This window comes from Geotrypetes seraphini, chromosome 1 (genome assembly GCF_902459505.1).
Source record: "Geotrypetes seraphini chromosome 1, aGeoSer1.1, whole genome shotgun sequence".
NCBI classification, from domain to species: domain Eukaryota; kingdom Metazoa; phylum Chordata; class Amphibia; order Gymnophiona; family Dermophiidae; genus Geotrypetes; species Geotrypetes seraphini.
In genome coordinates this window covers 392,421,872-392,440,169 of record NC_047084.1, presented here as the reverse complement: position 1 = coordinate 392,440,169, position 18,298 = coordinate 392,421,872, and the positions used below count along the sequence as shown (strand labels likewise).

Below are 18,298 nucleotides of genomic sequence, written 5' to 3'. Positions count from 1 at the left end.
CACGAGGGGTGCTGAAGGGTGGTAGAAAGGAACAGATGCTGAAGGGGGTGGAGAACAGACACTGAAGGGAAATGTGGAAGACAGAGTTGGGAGAAGATGCTAAAGGGAAATGGGGAACAGAGAGTAGGGAGAAGATGCTGGAAGGGAAGAAGACAGAGATGCCAAACTATGGGGGGAGCGGAGGGAAGAAGATGGGTGTCAGACCAATTAAGGGGGATAAAGGAAGAGGCACAGTAACAGAACAAATGGAAGACGCAGAGAGAAGACGGACAGTAGATGGAAGGAATTGAATGAGAAGATGAGGAAAGCAGAAACCAGACAACAAAGGTAGGAAAAAAAATTATATTTATTTTATTTTTTTTGCTTTAAGATAAAGTAGTATATTAGTTGTGTTGATAAAAATTTATAAACAAAGCCCTGCCAGCTGAACATCTCTTTCTCTAGTTCAGCAGCCAGAACTTTGATTTATAAGGAAGGAATAAGCTAAATATTGCAGTACTGAGGCTTGTATGGATGCTATGGGGACAGTGGTCGCAGGGATGGGGCAGGGGCAAGGACAGTGATTGTGGGGATGGGGCAGGGACAGAGACAAATTTTTTCCCCATGTCATTCTCTACTAGAGAGCACTCTGAAGTAGAGCAGAGTCAGAGAGAAAATCCAGATTGGATTCCTTCAGCAGATGACACTTGGCCATTGGGATACTACCCACTTGACTAGAATGTCTCCCCTATCTACTGGAAAAGAGCCTACCAGGGTAAGTACATAATCTCTTTCTTTTTTTAAACTAGACTGTTTTTTAGAGAATTTTAGCCTTTTAAAAGGGAAAATTGATTTATTTGGGAAGTAACAGAATATTGTGTTAGCAGTTTTTCCCTGGTTTGAAGACTGAAAAAGGTCTGACTTTAAAGCAGCTGATTATACCCTTCAGTAAGAGAGCTGCTGAAAATATATTTCTTATAGATTTAAAGGGAAAATATTGATTTTTTTTTTTTATTCCCTCAGGGGTGCATGGCAGTTTATCTGCTTATGTTATAAGCTCTGGGAGGATTAAATAGGTTTGAACGTAAACCTGTTTGTGAAGCCAAATAATTTTTCTAGTTTTCCTCTTAGGTGTTTAGGTTCTGTTTTGGTTTTATTCTTAGATTTTATTTTGGAGTGTGACTGGTATGATTGAGGGCTGATGAAGGTTGTTTGAACTATATGGCAACTAAAAGACATTTACAGAAGACTGCTCTCAAATAGATAGGGTAGGGGAAAAATCAATGCATAAATAGTACAACAGTTAAGAATTAAATATTTTTATTTTATTTTCTGTATTTAATCTAACAATGGAGGTATCCTCTATTGGAAGGCACACCCTAAGAACCATACATTCAGGGAGAAAAGTTTCTTTACTTTTATTTTAATTTATAGAGGTTTAGGGTAAAGATGACAGCAAAGAACACAGAAGATTTAAAGAGGCCTGAAGAAAGATATGTTAATGAAAGGAGAAAAAGACATTTTTAACTTTCACAGGGAAAAGGACTAAGGGGAAGATTCTCAAAACTTTGTGGTGAAATCCGATGGGCCACTGTCGCAGGCATAAATATAACTTTTTGCAAAAGATGAGTCATTTTCAAAAACCCATGCATGCAAATGAGGTTCACGGAGGGTCACTATATTTGCATGTGACGAGTCACTGGTGACAGCGATCCACACACGCGAATACACCCACACATTAAAAAAAAAATTCCCCAAATTAAAGGATGACATGAGGGATACCCACTCCCTCTTACCACCGGGGTCCCCGTCCTCCCAACACACCCAGCAGGAAGAATGCCCACACCCTCCTGCTGCCGGTGATTCTTACCCCCTGGTAGGAAGGATAGCCACTCCTTCCTGCCACTGGTGATTCCCACCCCCTGCCACCCCCCCCCGGCAGGAAGGATGCCCACTCCCCAACACCCCCGTAAATCTCGGTCCAAGGCCAGCTGGAAGGATGTCCACTCCCTCCAGATGGCAGGCTCTGATTGTCCCAGACACCTAAGGCCCGGGGGGGTTGTCAGGGGGGGGGAATCACCGGCGGCAGGAGGGAATGGACATCCCTCCTGCTGGAGGGGAGAGTGTTTAGCTGAAATAACTATGTGGACAGGCTACTTACATGCCCCCCAATTTTTACATATATTCCTCAGTTCTTAATTCTATCTCAGGAGATCAAGAAAGAAATCTAACACAAAAGTGGGGGTAATAGTCAAGGCCTTGAGAAGCATTTCTTCATCCTCTAATAATGGGACGTCAGAAAAGCTTCTCAAATACCGGTGACTGGTCATTTTATTGGGATAAGGACATCAATTAATTCATTATTAAACATACTTAGTTGGTACATCTTCCAATTAAAATCCATTTACAAATTGTATACTTCAACAATATTCTATTGGTTCTATACAAGTCACATGGTTTCCTATTAATTTTATTTCATTAGTACTTTCTTTAGCAACAATGACTTAACTCATCACATGCTATTGATTTCACCTCTGTCAGCAATAGAACGAAGTGGACAACATGCTCACCGAGGTCACACTGACCTTGCAGGCATGTTCTTTTCTATTGCAAATATTGTTTACAGCAACTTTCTCATTTGCTAGACAATACATTTCTGTAGGCTACAATCACATGGGTTGGTATGTTCCTGTGGTGCTTACCTAGAAGCTAAACACCAGTGATCGCCCCTTGAGTCATTTTGGTGTGAATACCAGAGTACTAGAGGACATAGGCATCATGTGTTGATCCTGGGTACCTGGCACACACATCCACTATCTCCCCCTGGGCACTGCACACAACTTGCATATTGAGCAACCTGTTTCTGTAGGTAGCCTCGTCCACCTGGGGGAGTCTTAGTGTGACATGTATGCAGTTGATGCCTGTGACTGAGAAGTAGACTATGGCATAGAGCTCACCCACAGTGTTTTGTAGGGCCTGGGAGATACTTGGGAAGGTGATATAATCCTAGATGTGGGTGAGGAAGGCTTGGAAGAACTGGGTGAGGCAATTGGAGATGGCCAGCTGGGTGAGTCCTTTGTTGGCTGCTAGGACTGACTGCTAGCTCCCAGTGGCCAGGAATGGAAGGGAAACAATGACCTTGAGGTGGATGGGGATGTGGCTATTCTTGTAGGTGTAGGCCTATAGGAGGGGTGTGAGCTGCTCAGAGATCCTTTATGATTGCCCTGTCAAAACCGTATCTCTCAAGGCATTCCTAATCAGTGAAGTTCAGGAAGCGAATACAGATCCCTGAGGACCCTCATGCTGGGATATCTCCTGCAGGGACCTCCCTGACTACTCTCCTCTGTCTACAGCTTAGCTCCCACCTCCACCAATGCATTGAAGTACATCATAGACCACCACAGATGCAGCCCACTATCTTAACTACCACCACTGTGTGTTTAAATGACATAGTGCTCCTCTCCCTATATAGACTAGACCCAAACACTTGGCCCTGGATTCTGTAAACTGCGTCCCAATTGTAGACAGCTGTAGGAATCCTACAGCTGTTTAATCAGCCAATCGGGACACACGTTTCTTTAAAAAAATGCTCCCCAGGCAGGCCGCCTGTATTGAAGGCGCCTCCGGGAGCCTAGGAAGGCCCGCAAGCCCCCCTAAACTTGCCTTAGGTGAACCTAGGCAGCCCTATACGTCTCTCTAGTAGAGCGGGAGACACTTACAATGTAGGCCAGTAAAATGCTGGCCTATATTGTAAGTAGACACGGACGCTATACTTAATCGCAGCAAGGGATCTCCCTGCCGCGATTAGTATAGCAGCTGCCAGTCTCCCCCCTCCCCCTAAACAAATGAGGCAGGAGGGATGCCCTATCCCTCCTGCCAAAAGACCCCCCACTCGCTCCCAGTGATCATTGGCAGGAGGGTGCCCAACCCCTCCTGCCAGTAGGCCCCCCCTCCGATGATCGCAGCAGGAGGGTGCCCAGACCCCAATGAAATCCCCCACCCCCCTCCTCGGAAACCCCCGGGCTCACTGAGCTCACTTGAATGTTTCTATCATGTCCCCTCTCAGTCTCCTCTTTTCAAGGGAGAAGAGGCCCAGTTTCTCTAATCTCTCACTGTACAGCAACTCATCCAGCCCCTTTACCATTTTAGCCACTCTTCTCTGGAACCTTTCGAGTAGTACCATGTCCTTCTTCTTCATGTACGGTGACCAATGCTAGACGCAGTAGTCCAGGTGAGGGCGTAACATGGTCCAATATAGCGGCATGATAACCTTCTCCGATCTGTTCGTGATCTCCTTCTTAATCATTCTTAGCATTCTGTTCACCCTTTTTGCCGCCACCGCTCATTGCACAGACAGCTTCATCGACTTGTCGACCAGTACTCCCAAGTGTCTTTCCTGGGGGGGTCTCTCCAAGTACCGCCCCAGACATCCTGTATTCATGTATAAGATTTTTGTTACTGTCATGCATCACCTTACACTTATCCACATTGAACCTCATCTGCAATGTCGCGGCCTATTTCTCGAACATGTTTATGTCACATTGCAGATATTCGCAATCACCCTGCGTCTTCACTACTCTGAATAACTTTGTATCGTCTGCAAATTTAATCGCCTAACTCGTCATACCAATTTCCAGATCATTTATAAATATGTTGAAGAGTACGGGTCCAAGCGCCGAACCCTGCAGCACTCCACTGATGACGCTTTTCCAGTCCGAGTATTGTCCATTTACTCCCACTCTTTGTTTCCTATCCGCCAGCCAGTTTTTAATCCACATGAGAATTTCACCCTCGATTCCATGGCTCGCAATTTTTCAAAGTAGTCGTTCATGCAGAACCTTGTCGAAAGCCTTCTGAAAATCCAGATATACAATGTCGACCGGGTCACCCTTGTCTATCTGTCTGTTTACTTCCTCAAAGAAGTGCAGCAAGTTCGTCAAGCAAGATCTTCTTCTGCTGAAGCCATCCTGGCTGGCCCTCATCAGATCATGTCTGTTAAGGTGCTCAATGATGCAGTCCTTTATTAGCACCTCTAACCATCTTTCCCGGTACTGGGGGTTCAGGGAGGGGGGTTCTTTGGGGAGGGTCCAGCAGGAGGGATTGGGCACCCTCCTGCCGGTGATCTTCGGGAAAGGGTGGACGGTCATCGGGCAGGAGGGGTTGGGCTCCCTCCTGCTGCAATCATAAGGAGATCCCTTGCTGCGATGTATAGCGGCTGCATCTACAGTAAGCCGGTTCTGTAACTGGCGTCTGTAACATGGGCGTCGGTTACAGATTTGGGTTTATTTTGGGTGGGACTAGGCCCAGTTCTGTATAAGATGCCCTGCCCAGGCATCCTATATAGAATCCTGGCCTTGCTGTCCCAGACACACCCAGCAACAGTAGTCCTTACGCAGGCAGCCTATTCCCTCAGACCTAGCAGACAGACACAGGTGAGACAATCAGCAGTCACTCTGCAGTAGAGAATGACATTGCAGTGGTTACTGCGGTAACAGAAAAGAGTTGCCAATTTTGCCTGGTATTACCACAGTAGCAGTAGACCATTCTATGGTAGTGCTGCGGCAGTAGGGACCCAGAGAACCCTCCCTAAGCCTACATTTTAACATCCCTAGTGGTCTAGTGTAGTGGTCTTCATTGCAAGGTCCATGAGCCAATGGCAGCCTTCCACAATCTCTGCTGGAGCCTGTGGAGCCTGTGCAGATTATATCCCCCCTCCCCCCGTTCCCCAGTCGGAATTTGGCACGTTTTATTTCCAGTGCTGCAGTCCTACACGCTTCAGGCCTTCGGCAGCCTGGAAGCTTTCTCTCTGCTACTGGTTCCCGCCTATGCAGGGACAGGAAGCAGTAGCAGAGGAGCATGCTACCTTCATTCACACTGCCTGCATTCTGAACAGTGCAGGACTACGATACTGGAAATAAAAAAAGTGCCAGATCCCGACAGCTACTACAGCTAGCATAGTTACAAAACATGGACCGTGTTGGGTCCTCCTTGCCCATATTGGTTTTGTACCACATTGGAAATCTATATTGTTGCCTTTATTGTTTATTTTTATTAAAGACTTTTTATACATGTTGGTCTTTTTGGTTTTCCTTTATTCATCCAGCTACTATATTTTATCTACTGTTTCTCTTGTGCATAATGAAGCATTGTGACATCACAATACCAGCCTGGATTACCAGGTATGGAAATTCTTCACTAACTACTCATTACCAATGAAAGCTGAGACACCTGTACAGACTACTCAGTTTTCAAACTGATTGCAGACCCCAAGATAAATAGAATGTTAGCTAAAGCAAATATTTCCCAGTTATCTGTCCAGATACTATAGTTCCTGCGTTGGCCAAAATAATGAATAATAAATTTATTTATATATCACAATACCTCATGGTTCAGTGCGGTTTACAATAAGAGGTAAGAGCTGTACAAACACAGTGAATTTACACCACAAAACACAGTACATTATATATAAAATATAACATTAAAAAATTAACTTATCTAGATTTTTTCCCCAGGTCTTTATGGGGTAAAGATTGAAGATTTACACATTTAAATTATTTCCCCATTAACCTTACATCTTCTAGCAGTAATAAGTCAGTGATGGTTTGTTTCACAGGGGCAATGTCTCCAAATGGGTTAGTTTTGCAGATAGAATAACAGTAATAAACCTCACTCATAACACACATTGTATGTGGAGTCTGATTTCATTCTCTTAAATTTACCATTGACTCTAGCCGTAGTATTTGAATTGTGCCAGAGAGCTTCCTTCTGGAGTTCATAAGATGTTTAGGCATTTTACAAAAACAAATAGTCTTATATTCAACAACAGGGGTGTCAAACTCAATCACATAAGAGGCCAAAATCTAAAACACAGGCCAAATTTTTAAAGATATTTAAGCCTCCTTTTACGAAACTGCGATAACAGTTTCTAGTGCGGGGAGCTGCGCTGAATGGCCCGCACTGCTTCCAATGCTCATAGAGTTCCTATGAGAGTTAGGAGCAGCGCGGGCCATTCAGCGTGGCTCTCTGCACTACAAACTGCTAGCGCAGTTTCGTAAAAGAGGGGGTTAGTCTTAGTAGAACTATAGGGTTGCAATTTCTCCAATCCCACACCGGCTCTGTGGTATTAGAGAATGACACGGGGAAAAAATCTGTCCCTGTCACTGCACCATCTCCGGCCCACCATCCTCTGCACCGCCCCGTCACCGCCACTGCCATCCCATTCACCGCCCCGTCACCGTCCCTGCAGCATCCATATAAGCCTTAGTACTGCAATATTTAGATTATTCCTTTCTTATAAATCAAAGTTCTGGCTGTTGAACTAGAGAAAGAGATGTTCAGCTGGCAGGACTTTGTTTATAAATTTTTATCAACACAACTAATATACTACTTTATCCTAAAGCAATAAATAAATAAATATAATTTTTTTTCTACCTTAACTGTAACCCTATATAATGTGATATTGTGACACTGAATGCTAACCTGTAACCCCTTCTGAGCTCTCTGGAGAGGACAGGATATAAATCTAAATAATAAATAAAGTGTCCTGCCTGGGTCACAAGGAAGATTAGTGGGAGAATAGGATGTGCTTGCATTATGACTTCTGTCCTCCTGGGCTACTCTTCCAGTGGGCTCATTGAGCTGCTCGGGCATTTCCTGTAGATTCTTTGGGGAGTGGAGATGTGCCTTTCGGACTACTAACAGTCTCTTTGCACGTTGCCCTATTGCAGAGCGCTAGTATGGGAGGAAGGGTGTCCGATACCCTTCTGCTGGTCCTGGATGTAATCTTGGTGTATGAGGGTGTGCATAAGAGGAAATAAACAGTAGCTTTACCTTACAGGGTGTAGCTTTAGAACCGGAAAGAGGAGCGGCATCGCCTGTCTCAAACAGGGTCTTCTTATTGGCCACAGCGTCGGCAGCACTGGGGAGTTCAATAGAAGGCTGTCTCTGAAGTTTGGTTGTTTTACTAGAGTGGGCAGCAAAGAGAGTGGGAAGATCTGGCTACGGAACACGCGCCCACCCGCCCGATCGCAACGTTTAGCCAGCTCTCTCCCTCCACCTGGCCTTAGTTTGCCGGCTTTCTTTTTCGGCGACCCGCATGCTATCAAAGAGCCGCGCACGTGCGGCTGCTCAGAGTTCAATCTTCTGCTGTGCTGCAACTTCCTGTTTCCGGTTGCGTCAGAGCAGAAGATTGAATACTGAGCAGTCACGCGTGCGCGGCTCTTTGAAAGCGTGCGGGTCGCCGAAAAAGAAAGCCTGCAAACTAAGGTGAGGTGGAGAGAGGAAGCTGATTAAACGATCGATTGGGCAGGTGGAGGCTGCGGGGACCGCGCGATCCTTGATGCCTCACTGCGGAGACAAGACCATTCACCGCTCCACGGGGCGGTGAATGGCCATGTCCCCGTCCCCGCAGTGACTGCTAGTTTTCTTTCCCCGTTATGGCGGGTTACCCGCGGCTAAACTCGGTAGCCGCGGGTAAACCGCCACCGTGTCATTCTCTATGTGGTATAAACAAAATAAATACAAGACTTTTCTTCTCTTTTAGGTCCTAGTTCACACTTGCTATCTAAAACCAGCTCTGACAGGATACACATTTCAAATCTGACACATTGTAATCCCAAAATAGAAAATAAAATTATTTTTTTCTACCTTTTGTTGTCTGGTCATTATTTAAATCACGTTGATCACAGGCTCTGGTTTCTGTTTGTCTTCTGATAACTCGCTTGCCAGGGTCTTCTGCCCATTTGTTGTTTTCTAATCATCCATCTTCCATCTCTGTCCTCCCCTTCTTTTTCCCTTCCCTCCCCTGGAGGTCTGACATCTTTCCTTTTTTTCATCTCCATCCCTGCAGCTACAGCGATGGACCCCACCATCCCTCCTTTTCTCAACTACCCTTTCATTCAGCATTTCTCTCTCCTTCCCCACCACCCCAGGGTCCACCATCTTTCCCTTTCTCATCCCAACTTCCCTCCTATCCAGTATCTCTATCCCGCCACACCATCCCTTGTGTCCAACTTCTCTCCTTTTCTGTTCCTTCCTTCCCTTCATCCCATTGTCCACCATATCTCTCTCCCTCTCTTCTGTTTTTAGGCCCATTATTTCTTCCCCTCCCCTCCTACCTCAGTCCGGCATATGCATGTCTCCTTGGATCCCCCTTCCCTCCCTCCGTGTATTTCTACATCAGAGCCTGCAGAGGATATCCGGTGCTATAGTGGTCCTAGCAGGCGGCCATCATGCTCCACAGCACGTTCCCCCTCTGCTGCAGACCCGCCCCTCCTCTGGCATATGGGACTGTGGCAGAGGGAATGTGTTGTGGAGGCCAATAGCAGCCTGCTAGGATCACTACAGCACTGGATATCCTCTGCAGGCTGCTGTAATTTGAAGATGAGACGAGGAAGCCAGAAGACGCTAGAAGAAGCGGGAAGAGATGATGGACAATGGGCTGAAGGGAAGGAAGGAATAGAAATGGTATTTTCTTGCGGGCCAAATTTAATTACACTGTGGGCCAGATTTGGCCCACGGGCCTGAGTTTGATTCCTCTATTCTACAACAAGACGATAGGATCAGTGCGGATTCCATCAAAAGAAACCATTTATATATGGTAAGTAATAAATAAATATACCCTCTAAACTACAGTACAATTTATCCAAATGTGTGTGAAAATTCCTTTCAATCAGGCCTAAGGCACCCCAAAATGATGGGAAATATTTCTCTCCTTTTGCGTCACATTCTTGGTCTCATACTGTATTTCTTGGTACTTGAGGATCTTTTCTCTGTTTGCTTAATTAACAGAGTAATTGTAAATTAGGTTGAGAATAGAGTTTTACAGGCACATGTGAGACTGTAAACACACACACTCAAGAAAGCTCTTAAGTTTCTGCTCTAAACATAGGTTCCTGAATAAGCTGTGGGCAGAAGTTAGTGGTGAATTGGATAAGAAACAGGTTGACTAACAGATGGCAAATACCTGATTCCATATGAGCCGTCCTGCCTACTTAGATCTTTCGACCGTAGATTGCTCACCATTCCCTCTCTGAGAATAATAGGCACCAAAAGACATGACATTTTTCAGTGGATGCCCCTCAACTTTGGAACACTTTCCCTACCCCTGTCAGAGAGGAAAACAATCTAAACCGCTTCAAAGGACTACTTAAGAGCCATTTATTCAGGGATGCACTTAACATTTAATGCTCTCTTCTAATCTCCCTTTAGTCAATTAACCAATAAGAAGCAAGTCGCAATGTTCCCCATCCCTTTCGTTTGCTCCTTAACCGTTTTCTATCCTATACCAATTGTATTTCTCCCCCTCTTCCCTCATGTGTCATGTAAGTCTGGTACTTGATGTTTATTAATAGTTATGCCATACAGGGTATTCCTTATACAGGTCAGGAATACAAGATCTCTGCTTATGCAGATGACATTGTTTCATTTGAGGAATCCCGAAACCACCATTCCGTATTTACTGGATATGATTGATAGATTTGGAAAATTCTCTGGTTACAAAATAAACTGGAGCAAATCAGAGGTTCTTCCACTAAATGTATATTGTACAAAAGGATTATTTGATACATTCCCCTTTCTTTGGAAGGAAGAGGGTATAAAATATTTAGGTATTTGGATAAAAAGTACCCTGGAAGAAACTATGAAAGTAAATGAAAAATCTTTATTGCTGAAGGTCACAGAAATGTGTTAGCATTGGAACCATTACATCTGTCTTGGTGGGGGAGAGTCCAAACAGTTAAGATGATGATTTTGCCTGTGGTTTGTTACCGTTATTTTTTCAGGGGTCCTTTTATAAGAAATTAAATAGTATTCTGACAAAATTTATTTGGCTGGGGAAAGCAGCAAGTATTGCCATGGTATCTCTACAAAAACCAATTGCAGAGGGTGGGGTAAATTTTCTCAACTTTTATAGGTACCATCAAGCCTACATTATGCGTCAGGGTATGTACTGGATCCTCCCTGAGCTCATGGAAAATCTCCCAGACTGGTTATGGTTGGAATGGCAACTCATGTCACCATTGAGGATGTTATGTGTTAAGTATTAAGATGCCTAGATTATTTAAGGATAATAGAATCCTAGTAGAAACATGGAAAACCTTAAAATGTGTGAATAATTTAACACCTATTTCAGACAACTTAAACATCATAAAGCGGATATTGCGTGTCTACAAGAAACACGTTTGATGGATAGCGAACACGCTAAATTGAAAAAATCTTGGGTAGGGGCCGTTTACGCGGCTTCGTCACCTCAGAAAAAAGCTGGGGTGGTGATCTTGATCCACAGATCTTTGCCATGTCAGGTACGTTTGGTGGAACAAGACCCTCAGGGACGATTTATCTTGCTCTTTCTAACTGTGGGTACCTATTCCTTCTATTTGCTCAATTTATATGCACCAAATGTATATGATCACTCCTTTTTTTGAACACATTGCTAAATTGCTATCGGAACACGTGGCTGACTCCTTATATCTTGTAGGGGATTATAATCAAGTACTTGATCAGAGAATTGACAGATCTAATCCGGGAGTGCCTCCGGTGGAGTCTAGCAGGCGGGGTATTCCATATTTGTGTACAACTTTAGATTTGGTTGATCCTTGGCGCCTACTTCACACCTCGGAACGTGATTATACCCATAGATCTTGGGCCCATGGTATGTTTTCTAGAATAGATTATATACTTGTTACTAGATCATCTTTTCTTCATATTGATGCAGCTACTATAGGCCCATCGGCTATTTCAGATCATTTTTTGATCTGGGTGGAGGTTAATGTTGGCTTCAATATCCGAGGCCCCTCCCGGTGGCGCTTTCCGAGGTATTTGTTCTCTGATGCCCATTTTCAAAAATTTTTATTGGAAAAGTGGAAAAATTTTTTGGAATTTAATAGTCAACATTTATCTGAGCCTGAATTGTTTTGGAACACGGCTAAAGTGGTTTTGGGAGGGGAATGTATTGCTTACGTTATAGCGAGAAATCGTTGATTGTCCCGGGGAATTTTACGTTTGGAGCGAGATTTGGCCACTGCGAAACGACACTATTCGACTAATCCTACTCTGGCGGCGAAAGAGAATTTATTATCTGTAGAGACGACACTTAATTCTTATATACATGAACGTACGTTGAAGATGTTATTTTATCAGCGATTTTAATTCCACTGTTACGGTAATCGTTCAGGGAAATTATTAGCCAACCTGACTAAACGCGCGAGAGGCTCCCGCTTTATTTTCGGTTTACGGGACGCTGCAGGGACATTACGACATAAAACGGATAAGATTGCCAAAATATTTTCAGATTATTTTCGGGATTTTTATGAACGAAGAGATCGAGAAGGGGGGCCTTTTGAGGGATTATTTGGAGGATTCCGGTCTTCCTCAATTAACTGGGTCGGATGTGGAACTTCTTAATGCCCCCCTGACCCTTAGGGAATTGCAGAGGGCGATACAGCTTCAGAGGAACTATTCTGCCCCCGGACCCGACGGCTTCACAGCCGAATTTTACAAATTGTTATCCTCGCAGATTGGTCATCCTTTACGGGATTATTATACTCAGGTTATCGCGGAGGGCAGTTTTCCGGCGGGTGCCAATGAGGCCCTTATCACACTTAATTTAAAGCCGGGTAAGGACTCTACTTCCCCTGAGGCTTATCGCCCCATCTCCCTCCTTAACGTTGATATTAAAATTCTAGCAAAAATTTTGGCGGATAGACTTGCTCTCCTGCTTCCCAGGATTATAAGTCCGGCTCAGGTGGGTTTTGTGAAAGGAAGGCAGGCAGTACATAATGTCCGCCGGGTGCTTCTAGCTATGGCTCATACTCAATCAGAGCAGACACCCATGTTGTTGGCCAGTTTAGATGCCGCCCGAGCTTTTGATCAGGTGGACTGGGGTTATTTGTTTGGGGTAATGGATTATTTAGGTATCGAGGGCTGGTATGCTCGAGCGGTTCAAACCTTGTATACCGATGGCCCAATTGTTAGTTAATGATACCATAACGGAAGCCTTTTCTATTGGCAGGGGCACCCGGCAGGGTTGTCCCTTATCCCCGCTCCTTTTTCTGCTCTATTTGGAGCCATTTTTACGAACTGTATCTAAAGATCCGGATGTAGTGGGAGTCCCGTTTCCGTCTCAGACGATCAAAGTTTTGGCTTTTGCAGATGATTTAATTTTTACATTGACTCAGCCATGGCATTCTATTACTCATTTACACCATTCTTTAGAGGAGTTTCATTTTTACTCCGGCTTTGCCCTTAACTATCAAAAATCTACAGTTTTGGCTTTTTCCTCCACTATACAAGATACCTGGGTGGGTGATTTCCCCTTTGCTTGGGCCCAGACCTCCATTAAATATCTTGGAGTGTGGTTACCCCGTGATCTTTCCACTTTATATGATTGTAATGTGACATCACTTTTGGGGGACACTTTGCATATGTTTCAAACTTGGCAGGCTTTTCCCTTATCAGTGGCAGATAGAGTGGCTCTGTACAATATGGTGGTATTTCCAAAATGGCTCTATCGATTTCAAGTTCTCCCCCTTTTATTGTCCCATGCTACTAAGGTTCAACTTATTAGAGGGATACAGAGGTTTGTTTGGGGTGGCAAACGGCCACGTCTGACTTTTTCTAAGATGTGCCTACCTAGAGAACGGGGGGGTTATGGTCTTTTGAATATTCAATGGTATGCAATGGCCTGTCAAATGAGGCATATTAATGAGTGGTTTAGGGGTACATCTTATTTTTCTGCCACTCCTTTGGAACTATCTTTGGTGGCTCCTTAATATATCAGTTATGTGTTACATGTGACGGCCCCGGCCCTCCGTCTAGTGGTGGCACAATATCCAATTTTTGCTCCTGCAAATGCCTACACATGTCCCCAAGGATTTCTCCCTTCCTCCCTATTCGGGGGAATGGAGATTTTTTACCGAGTATTCATTCTGTGTCCTTTCAGCGATGGGCCTCTTTGGGGTTATGTTATATTTTTCAATTGTATACAGAAGAGGGGCAAATAGCGTCTTTTGCTTCCTTGCAACATACATTTGGACTTCCTGCAATTGACTTTTTTGCATACTTTCAGGTACGTCATTATATACGATCCTTGCCTGGTAATCATTTGACGACCATCTGTTATGAGACTCTTTCTAAAATGTTCAGTTTATCTGCACAACAACTAATTCCACTTCGTTTCCATCATGTGGGCTCCGTGACAGTCAACCTGGCCACAACTTTGCAATTTTAGCAGAAACCTGGGCTGAGGATTTACAATGTACTTTAACTTCTTGTCAGATACAGCAGGTTGTCAAAACTTTGAGCAAATTGTCAACCAATATTCAGCACTGGGAACTGCAATTGAAGTTTATCCTTCGCCTCTACATCTCTCCTATACGAGCTTACAGGATGGGCATTTCTCAGAGTCATCACTGCCCTAAATGTTCTCAAGTGAATGCCTCCTTGGGCCATATGTTTTGGTATTGTCCTGATGTTCTCCAGTTCTGGCATCGATTGGGCTCTTATATTTCAGCTCTTTGGGGTCGGAGGTGGTCCCCGACCCCAAGAGCGCTTTTTGGTTTCTATGATGTCGTATCTCCAAAACCTAAAGGCCTTTCAGCCTTTTTGGCTAGAGCTATATTACTTGGTAAAAAGGCTATCCTACTGCAGTGGCTGGCTTGTGAGGCCCCGACTTACAGTCAATGGAAATCATAGATGATCACCCAGGCCTCCTTGGAACGTAGACATTTCCTTGATATTGACTCGGGATCGGGGCGCAGATTTACAGTGATTTGGGAGCGTTTTTGGATGACCCTTACCTCGATGGCTCGGAATAGACTTTTGAACTCATAATAGCAGTTTTATTTCTTTTTTTGCACTTTCTTCTCACCAGGGATTTTCTGTTGGGGTTTTTGTTGGGAGGTGGGGGGTTGGGAGGGGTATTTTGGATATTGTGCGAATATATCTGTATTTTGTATTGTTTTACTGTGGTGGTTGTTGTTTTATGCACGATGAAAATGAATAAACACATTTAAACATAACATCTATTTCAGTTCATAAATCAACTCATCAGACCTATGGCTGATCTCCAACATTCAAATTGGTGAATTTAAGGTCATCTGGAAGTATTGGATGAAGGCGGGTATACGTACTTTGAATGATATCATTTCAGATGGTAAGCTGCTTGATTTTTCACAATTGCAACACAAATTAGGTGTTAATAAATCACAAAATTATAGATGATTGCAGTTGAGGAAGGCCATTCAGGTTGGGTTCCCTGAATGGAAAAACCTCAGTAATCAGTATAGTGTGCCGCTCTTATGCTTTCAGGTGGACTTCCTGGGACATCAGGCCACTCAGTGGTATAAATTAATATCTGGATTTTAAAATAAGAAACCAGAGACTGGTCTTTGGTACATTTGGAGCATTGAGATCAAGCATCAAATTATTGCATCTCAATGGCCACGTATTTGGGCTTGGAGGATGAGATGTACAGTGTCTGCATCTATGAGACAAACTTGGTTTTTTCTGTTACATAGAGCATTTTGGACCCCGGTTCGTTTACAGAAGGTAGATAGCTCTAAATCTAATCTTGAAGCCAGGACATTAGATCATTTGTTATTCTATTGTCCATTGATATTTGCCTTTTGGAAATCTATATGGGGGTCAAATAAATAGTTTGTTAGATAATCTGGTGGCATTATCCTATGATACCGTATTGTTTGGCATGTCAATGAGGGCTAAGAGCCAAATATCCTCTAATTAAAATAAGCTTCTACTTATTATGACAGGGGTTGCCATACAACAGATTACGAATAATTGGAAAAATTGGGACAGGTTGAATTATAGCTTTTGGTGGAAATCTTTGTGTCGCATATTCAAAATGGAAAGGGTAATTGCCATGTAGCAGGGGAATTTTAAGAAATTTCAGGTTATTTGGGAGCCATTAACAAGATACTGTAAAGATTGAAATTACTGCATAGAATATTAATTTTTTTCCCTTTTCATATACATCCAGGGTGGGGTGGGGGGCTGGGAATATTTTATGATTTCTTATGCTTATGAATAATTGTTGGGTATAAGGGAGGGGGGATATTTGATGATATATTAAGTGATGTTAAAGTATAAAATGATTGTATTTAAGTTACACTTGTGAGTTTTAAAAATGAATAAAGATTTTAAAAAAAAGTTACGTCATTTGCTTAATTATTGTTTTTTCACTCCATTTAATTGTTTTGTCATTGGCGGTTTCAAATTTTAATAAAAACTTGGCAGAAAGTGGTGGTGAATCGCAATCTCTTTGCCTATCCAAAGATCACTGATTGCAAATATAGATCCTTTATGGACAGAACCTTTAAGTTTCAAGCTAGCAAACGGGAAACCTGGCTTTAGGCAATTTCATCAACAAAGCCAGGCTGACCTACGGCGCTTTTCGGAAATAAATTAAGACAGCTCTGTTCGATAGATCCTAGACACTGACTTTTCAATGACATTTTTCACCATTTGTGTTTTGAAAGTCGCTGGCTGTCCAGCCCTCTTCACTGTGACATGGTAATATTATGTTTCTCACTAATTGTACTCTAATCACTGTAATTTACCGATTGTACAGCTCTCTTCACTGTAAACCGCCTAAAAGTCACAAGATTGTGGCAGTATAGAAAAAATAAAGTTATTATTATTACTCCAAGGAAAGGAAGGTGATTAGTGAAGTGCCTCAGGGATTGGTACTGAGACCAATTCTGTTTAATATATTTGTTAGCAACATTGCCAAAGAGCAATTTTTGCAAATGCCACAAAAATATCCAACCGGGTGGACACTACAGAGGAAATAGAAAACATGAGAAGAGATCTAAAAATTAATAGAAGAAAGGTTAAAATTTAATGCAAAAAATTGTAGAGTATTGCATTTGGGGTATAGAAAACCAAAGGAAACATGAAATAGGGGGGGGGGGGGGTGACAAACTCATAAATATGGTTCAGGAGAAAGACCTTGAGGTGGTAGGGTTTGAGGACCTCAAGGTGGTAAAATAATGTGTCAACGCAGTGGCCATAGCCTAAAGGATGCTGGGCTGCTTAGAGAGAGGTGTAACTAGCAGAAGAAAAGAGATTTTAACGTCCCTATCTATGAGTGACCATTTCTAGCTATTTCTGACAGAAATCTACAGATGTCTGTTGTACCAGTTTTTTTCTAGGCTTGTTGTAAACTAAACCATTCTATCTGTAATACATTTTCCTGGTTGCAGCTATCAATCACTCATTCTTAGGTTTCAATTCAACTCTTGCTAATCATGCATGTGTCTGGATTTGATCAATGAATAGTTCCTGGAATAATACAGGTACTTTGTTTTTTCCATTGTATTCATGCATTTTCAACTTATTTTTATTTGAGGACCCTTTTACAAAGCCATGGTAGTGATTCTCCTGCAGCAAATACACCAAAGCCCAAAGGAACTGAATGGGCTTTGGTGCATTTGCTGTGGGGGAAATCACTACCTCAGCTTTGTAATAGGAGCGCTTGATGATCTAATTTATTGAAGAGTTTTTTCTCTTCTTTTGCAAATTCAATTCCATCCTTCTTTTTTAGTGTTAGTGGATTCTCACTCATTCCTTCTACTCATTGGAATGTTTATTTAATGACGGAGATGATTTATGGACATTTGTCTGATTATTTCTATAAGATTCATTCCTCCTTTTTCAGGGAGGATTCTTATAAATGACCTCATGGGAATAAAAAGGTTTTCTTATTTTTTATTTATTGCACTTCTATTCTGCCTATAGCCCCAACAAATTATAATATTCTGTATGTACACAATCTGAAACCATAACACAATGTATGAATACACAATACATTAAAACAAAATTATAGCATTTTAGTCCATCAGAGCAGCTGCTCTGATCTAACATGACATCCATCTTCACTCTATAAAATGAGCCTGTCCAAATAGGTTTCCAGATATTTCATATACAGTTTTTCAGTGTCTTTAAGAGGCCAGTCTACAATTCCAAAGGTGTATGACTGTAGGAATTGCCAGCTGATTAATGGCTTGTATCCAATTCTGTAATATTAAAACACTCTTTAATAAAATCAGTCTCCCGTAATATTAATTGATGATCTTTTCTCTCAGTGATTTATGCTTGATTTTCATTCCTTCCTCTACCCCTCAGTATTTATATACCTTTCTGTTCAAGTTCCCTTAGCTCACATTCATCACAGTCAAAGGGATGTTTTCTGTTTTGCTTAGTTTTCCTCTAAGAAAAATTGCCTTAGCACATTTATCAAGACCAAAGTTATCCTAATGTCATCTGAGAAGCTTTTGACTATGAATTGTTTAATTTAAAATCT

The 18,298-nt window shown here is 42.7% G+C and overlaps 1 protein-coding gene across 6 annotated transcripts in view; it reads left to right on the top strand.

The window, feature by feature from the left end:
- Window positions 1–18,298, top strand: part of LOC117347070 (oocyte zinc finger protein XlCOF7.1-like) — a 271,337-nt gene that overhangs the window by 50,195 nt on the left and 202,844 nt on the right. For 2 of the 6 annotated variants that reach the window (XM_033917479.1, XM_033917420.1), the window contains exon 2: window positions 15,009–15,130. The exons of the other annotated variants lie outside the window; for them this stretch is intronic. In XM_033917479.1, coding sequence (XP_033773370.1) covers window positions 15,113–15,130 — 18 coding nt within the window. In that variant the 5' untranslated portion in view covers window positions 15,009–15,112. The remainder of the gene's footprint in view (window positions 1–15,008; window positions 15,131–18,298) is intronic. 6 annotated transcript variants of the gene reach the window in all.